Source organism: Oncorhynchus kisutch, unplaced genomic scaffold (assembly GCF_002021735.2).
Source record: "Oncorhynchus kisutch isolate 150728-3 unplaced genomic scaffold, Okis_V2 scaffold891, whole genome shotgun sequence".
In the NCBI taxonomy this organism is placed as follows: domain Eukaryota; kingdom Metazoa; phylum Chordata; class Actinopteri; order Salmoniformes; family Salmonidae; genus Oncorhynchus; species Oncorhynchus kisutch.
In genome coordinates this window covers 38,361-45,349 of record NW_022262836.1, presented here as the reverse complement: position 1 = coordinate 45,349, position 6,989 = coordinate 38,361, and the positions used below count along the sequence as shown (strand labels likewise).

The window sequence follows — 6,989 nt, the reverse complement described above, 5'->3', positions numbered from 1 at the left end:
GACTGAAAAACAGCTTCTATCTCAAGGCCATCAGACTGTTAAACAGCCACCTCTAACATTGAGTGGCTGCTGCCAACACACTGACACTGACTCAACTCCAGCCACTTTAATAATGGGAATTGATGGGAAATGATGTAAATATATCACTAGCCACTTTAAACAATGCTACCTTATATAATGTTACTTACCCTACATTATTCATCTCATATGCATACGTATATACTGTACTCTATATCATCGACTGTATCCTTATGTAATACATGTATTACTAGCCGCTGCTCTGTACCATCACTCATTCATATATCCTTATGTACATATTCTTTATCCCCTTACACTGTGTATAAGACAGTAGTTTTGGAGTTGTTAGTTAGATTACTTGTTGGTTATTACTGCATTGTCGGAACTAGAAGCACAAGCATTTCGCTACACTCGCATTAACATCTGCTAACCATGTTTATGTGACAAATAAAATTTGATTTGATTTGATTTGAGAAGCTCCACCTAGATGGCTACTTTGTTGGAAGCCCTCAGTGGCAATGTTCATGCCAACATGGATTTCATCCATCTAGAGTCCTCTATCTAACTCCATGAGACTGACTCAATAGCCAGGTTTTGACCACCAAACGCAGGCCCCTAATTGCAATGAGGTGCACCTGGAGACAAATAGATACACCTGGGTAAATTAAGACATGTCACATAACATAAATACCAGGTGTATTGGATCTTGTTATCATCAGTTGCATTTTCTCTGTTAGTACCACTCCTGTACCTGGCATCATGTGCATTTTGAGACTGACGGTGGTCACATGTGAGTATACAAAATCTTTATCTGATGCAGATTAGAATTTAAATATATATGACAATGTTTGTATTTGTGAGTGAAAAGAAGTACATGTAATATGATTTGAGGGACATTCAGTTCCTTTTGGGCAAAAAGGTATTCAAAGCATGGAATATGAGACCAAATGCTGAACTTGCGTATAGAGACCAATGCTGAGTTGTAGCTTCATGGTCCAAGTGCATATGATGTTGAATGTTGCTGAACTAGCTGTGTGATGTTGTTTCAGTGCTGGCTACAGCTTGCTGCACACTAACAGATGGAGGTACTGTATGTAATAATGATGATACTACTTAACCAAGCTAATGTGAGTGGTGTGTAATTCCTGTTTATTTGTCCTGGCAGCAATCAGCATCACGTGTGAAGGCTCTGATGCTTTACTGCAATGTGGTAAGCTAGTCCATACTGCTGAACAGTATACTCACCGACCACCTATGATCGTTTATACTGTAGATTAGCGTCACTAGCCCACACCATAGAGACCCATACTTGGCTCTCCTTCGTGCCTCACTGTTCTCCATCTCCCTCAGATGGAGGTAAGATCCATATCAAGCGTGCGAACTACGGTCGTCGTCAACACGATGTTTGTTCTATTGGGCGCCCTGATAACCAACTCACCGACACCAACTGCCTCAGCCAATCCTCCACCAGCAAGATGGCAGAAAGGTACTAGAACCTGTAACTCCTTGGCTGTAGTGTAAACAACCACCAGCAAGATGGCAGAAATGTGCTGGAACCTGTTGTGTTTACCTGTATGAACTCATGACCTCAACATGTCTTTGAAACACACAGATGCGGTGGGAAGAGCGAGTGTATTGTCCCTGCATCCAATTTCGTTTTTGGAGACCCCTGTGTCGGGACTTATAAGTACCTGGACACCAAATACTCCTGTGTCCAACAGCAAGAAACAAGTCAGTCTCTGAATGTGTGCTAATAATATTTAGTATTTAATATTTAGTGTTGGTATGACTGTGTCATGTTGGGACATTGTTAATTCTCCTACCCACTTTTAATCTTGTAAAAAAGTAAGCTCAGCTGATTGCTAGAAAAGGAATATAATGGGTTGGTTCCCCTATGGTACCAGCTTGTTAACTTTTGTTTCTCCAAGTGTAAACCACCCTCAACTGCTAACTAACCCTAGCAAGCTGTGGATATGCAACTTGTTTAGTTTGAGTAGCCTATAGGGAGGTCAGAGACCTGGCAGTGTGGTGCCAAGATGCCGAAGGAACTGGTAGTGGACTACAGGAAATGGAGGGCTGAGCCCTTCCCTGCCAGGAGGCTAAAAGGATTGGTGTCAGCCCTCCGATTCTGAATTCTACACCATTGAGAGCTTTTTGACTGGCTGCATCACCACTAGGTATGGCATCTGACCACAAGGTGCTACAGAGGGTATCGCGTACGGCCCAGTACATCAGAGGCCGCGCTCCCTGCATCAGGATTTCGACACCACCTGTGTCGGCAGGCTCTACATTGTCAAAGACTCGCACCCCCCAAGTTATACTGGTCTCTGCTACTCCATAACAAATGGTACGGCTGCACCAAGTCTGGAACCAACAGGACCCTGAAAGGCTTCTACTTCCCCCAAGCCTTAACTGCTGAATGACTATCTGCATTGACCCTTTTTGCAGTAACTTTTTTGACTTGTCTCATATGCTGCTGCTGTTCCTTGTTAAATTGACATATCTAGCTCAATTAGCCAGCAAGAACATGGAAGGCAAGTGTCAAGCTTATATGATGCTTGTGCACTTAATCTGGTTTACCATGTTTCAGTGAACGGTAACTAGCTAGCGCAACTCCTACAGTTTTGCAGGGTTTATAGCCAATCTGACAGATGGCACAAACTGCACAGATTGGGTGTAGCGGGGTCGACTTTATTTTTTCAACAGTTTAGGTCTAGCCAGCCAGTTTGCTTAAAATGTTAGCATTTCGAGAACTGCTCATAAGGAAGTGAAACTAAAAGGTAACGGTGGAAGATGACGCGCCTAACTTTTTGTACTTTGGTTCATGCTAACGAGTTTATAATGACTTTTAGAAAATGCACCTGAAATCAACATTCCCTGTCAGTGCGCATCACTAACACTTCACCAGGCTAATGTATGTCTTAATTTGTCTGGCCAGTGGTGTAACTCCTGTGTTGTCTTTGCAGTAAGCAGCATCATATGTGAAGGCTCTGATTCTCAACTACTATGTGGTAAGCTGGTCAACACTACCGTACAGTTTAATCATGTGGTGCCGTGTATATTAGTCACTAGCCCACACCAACACCAAGGTTTGTCCTTTCTCTTCCTCAGATCGAGGTGAGATCCGTATTCAGCGTGCCAACTATGGTCGTCGTCAACACGATGTGTGTTCCATTGGGCGCCCACATCAACAACTCAAAAACACCAACTGCCTCAGCCAATCCACCACCAGCAAAATGGCAGAAAGGTACTGAAACCTTCAGTGTGCATTTAGCTGTAGGAAGTCATTGGCTGTGGTGTTAACCTCTACCTGTTGACACACAGGTGTGATGGAAAGCGCCAGTGTATCGTCAAGGTATCCAACTCTGTGTTCGGTGACCCCTGTGTCGGAACCTATAAGTACTTGGATGTGGCTTACACCTGTGACTGAATGTGAGTTTTGTATAGGTGCACATGACTGGGAACTAGAATTCGTGTTGTATTTTACCTTTATTTAGCATGGCAGTTAAGAACAAATTCTTAATTTCAATGATGGCCTAGGAACAGTGGGTTGACTGCCTGTTCAGGGGCAGAACGAAATATTTGTACATTGTCAGCTCATGATTTGTACTTGCAACCTTTCGGTTACTAGTCCAACTCTCTAACCACTAGGCTACCCTGCTGACGATTTTGTCTTGCAGGATATCTTCCTGGGGAACCTGAAGATGTACAAGGCTTCTGGGATATCTTCATCAGGTCGTGCTGTTTTCCTCCAACCTCTAAATCAACTTCAATGACCATTGTAAACCCGTGTACATTGTGCTGAAGCATTTCTTAAACAATTTCTGAACTGTGGCTGAATTAAACGAAGCGGCAGGAAGACGATACTAGTTGCCTCTTGTACATTAATAAATGTCACACCAATATTACTGAACATGTGTCCTTTATTCTCTCTTACTGGTCCTAATTCGTATGCATCAACAGCTAATCTGGTCACAAAGCAGGCCTGGATAGGTAAACATTTTAATACAATGTGTAGACTCTACAAACCTTGCTCGTTAAGTGGTTGGCTCATGAACCAAATGTTCCCTTTCTGTGTAGATTCAGTTTGACTATTTCATCTGGTAATAAACATACTTACAGGGAAGCTGCCCAACCACATCACATTAGTCATCTAACAGCCTCTTAGCCAGAGACACAAAGGGTCAACGGCACGTCGACAGATCTCCCACTGTCAAATGGGGACCTGACCGATACAGCCCTCCAAGAGCTGCCCCTCAAGCATCAGATTCCACCCTGAGAAATACATTCAATTCCATTCCCTGCCCCATGCACCACCAATGAACGAGAAACATACAGGCCAATATAACAGCAAGGCCAACGGTGTATGGAACCATGTCCATCTATGAGCATTTGAATGAGTGTATGCATTTGTACAAACACCTGCATGGCATCAGCCTCAACTGTATCAACAAAGCCCCTCAGTGTCATTCAAATGTATTTGGAATTAATCCTTTGCCCAGCAACTCCACTCCCCCTTATCTCCAATTCCACATCCCAAACCTCAGCTTCCCTTAGCCCATCCCACCTGTCTCTGCTGGCCAGACACTACGCAGCATATTTCAACTATGCTGTGATTAACATACAATTTCTATTGAATAGACTACAGATTGAGTTGAGAGACTATAATTATTATTAATTGACTTGCTCTCCAAAAGGATATTTAGTGTCAATTTTAGATCAATGTTTTGCATTTTCAACCATTCCTGAGAAGCTACTTGAGGGAAATACTAAAATAAATTGTCAATTGATTCTGTATTCTCAACTAAATCTGCATTAGCTGAAAAGCACAAGTCTTGAATTAACTCATAAACCCTGTCCCATGGAATCGGTAAATCAAATATCGCTTCCCAACTATTTTGCAATCTAAATGACACAACATCCTGGTCCTCAAATGAAACTGGTATACTTTCCTATTTATGCTATTTGTATTCGTCTGCAAGTTCTGATAATTTATATTGGGCAGACAGACACCTTCCCTACCTCCTGCTGCCACCTGCCTCCATTTTTGGGGTAATGCTGTAATCAATTGGTTATAATCTTGGACTGAGTAGACCTTTCCAAATAATTCTGATAACTCCATTAAAGACAAGTCAACCATTCGAATATCATTTAAATACAAAATACCCTTTTTCAAACTTGTTTCCCATAAATACAGGTCTTTCATAACCCAGCACATTTATATTCAGCCATAATATTTGTTCTATCTTTTCAGGGGGATGAAATTAAAATTGTAGCCAGCTCTGCAATGCTTGTTTGAAAAACAGAGACTTTGAAAAAGGTATCATTTGCAGTCAATCAAAAATGAGACATCGAAATCCATACACAGGCAAAAGGCTATTTAAACAGTGAATTCGCTTTTCTTAGTATTTTACTTGAAAACCATTTAGGGTTCAAGTGAAACTTTTGAATAAGTGAAGATTCTAGAGATGTTTAGTGCTTTTATATTGAATAATCTCACAACACCCAATTTATATTCATTATATAGCCAGCTAGTCCTGCATACCACCCATCATCCCACTGCTGGTTTGCTTCTGAAGCTAAGCAGCGTTGGTCCTGGTAAGTCCCTGGATGGGAGAACAGATGCTTCTGGAAGTGGTGTTGGAGGGTCAGTAGGAGGCACCCTTTCCTCTTGTCTAAAACATATCCCAATGACAAAAGGCAGTAGGGTGCCGTCTTTTGGATGGGACGTTAAATGGGTGTCCTGACTCTCGGTGGTCAATAAAGATCCCATGGCACTGATCGCAAGAGTAGGGGTGTTAACCACAGTGTCCTGGCTAAATTCCCAATCTGTCCTTCATACCATCATGGCCACCTAATCATCCCCGGTTTATAATTGGCTCATTCATCCCCCCTCTTCTACCCTGTAACTATTCCCCAGGTTGTTGCTGTAAATGAGTATGTGTTCTCAGACAACTTACCAGTTTAAATACAAATATACAAATGTATAAATATAGATAGGCACACTGTTTCTTGTCTGGTTTAGCGTCCCAGATAAAGCTAAACAAATCATCAGGAGTAGGCAGAGCCATAAGTAAGTGAGTAAACTGAGATATGACTAAGGAGTTAATCAGGGCAGATTTTCCATAAATAGACAGATATTTACCTCTACATTGTTGCAGGATATTGTCGGTTTTCTATTGAAATTCATTGTGTAGGGCTGATTTAATATTGTTTTTTTATGCTACTTCACCGTCAGCCCATTTTAAATATGAACTGCATAGTTTTGTACCAGTTGTATTTTTTTAACGATCAAATACGTAATATTGTACACTTATCATAATTAGGCTTTAGTCCAGAGAGTCCAGAAAAGTTATCTAGATCTTCAATGAGACATTGCAGGGATCTAGCTAGCAGATTAAATATAAAACTTGAATCATCGGCATACATGGACACCACCTTTTTTTTTAAGCCTTGGATTTATAATCCTCTAATGTTGCTATTTGATATGATTTAATAGCTAGCAAATCTTCTTGACAATTCAAAACACTCTGAGAAGTAGCCGCTATTTACTATTTTACACCTGGGGTTGCTATACAGTACTTTTACCCATTTCTAAGAGAATCACCGAAATTGTAAACATCCAGGCATTTTATGAATATATTTGTAGTCCGTAATTACCTGTAGATCCTGCCACATAGGTCGCTTGTCTGGGTCATTGAATTGCGACTCCATTTTGTCCCTATACTGACATTCTGCTTGTTTGATTGCCTTGCGGAGGGAATAACTATACTGTTTATATTCAGCTTTATTCTCGACCTCTTTCCATGGTTGAATGCGGTGGTTTGCACTTTCAGTTTTGCGCGAATGCTGCCTTCTATCCACAGTTTCTGGTTGGGGTAGGTTTTAATAGTCACAGTGGGTACAACCTCTCCAATGCACATCCTAATAAATCCACACACAGAGTCGGCGTATAAATTGATTTTATTGTC

General features: G+C 41.4%; 1 protein-coding gene across 2 annotated transcripts; it reads left to right on the top strand.

Moving 5' to 3' along the window:
* Positions 1-680: 680 nt before the first annotated feature.
* On the top strand, positions 681-3,931 carry LOC116362880 (L-rhamnose-binding lectin CSL3-like). 2 transcript variants are annotated; one of them, XM_031816880.1, is made up of 9 exons: positions 681-808; positions 1,068-1,103; positions 1,184-1,228; positions 1,369-1,504; positions 1,631-1,749; positions 2,985-3,029; positions 3,130-3,265; positions 3,343-3,450; positions 3,670-3,931. In XM_031816880.1, the coding sequence occupies exons 1-8, from the start codon at positions 778-780 to the stop codon at positions 3,446-3,448; spliced, it is 654 nt and encodes a 217-aa protein (XP_031672740.1). In that variant the 5' UTR covers positions 681-777; the 3' UTR covers positions 3,449-3,450; positions 3,670-3,931. The 2 variants fall into 2 exon arrangements, with proteins under 2 accessions (XP_031672740.1, XP_031672739.1); XM_031816879.1 differs by having other exon boundaries at positions 682-808; positions 3,699-3,931.
* Positions 3,932-6,989: the final 3,058 nt, after the last annotated feature.

What these genes read in the sequence shown, in the direction of transcription:
- LOC116362880 (XM_031816880.1), top strand. Translation starts at nt 778, where the DNA reads ATGTGCATTTTGAGACTGACGGTGGTCACAT. An exon ending in TGTCCAACAGCAAGAAACAA is followed by an intron (nt 1,750 to 2,984) that starts GTCAGTCTCTGA and finishes TTGTCTTTGCAG; the next exon opens with TAAGCAGCATCATATGTGAA. An exon ending in ACCAGCAAAATGGCAGAAAG is followed by an intron (nt 3,266 to 3,342) that starts GTACTGAAACCT and finishes GTTGACACACAG; the next exon opens with GTGTGATGGAAAGCGCCAGT.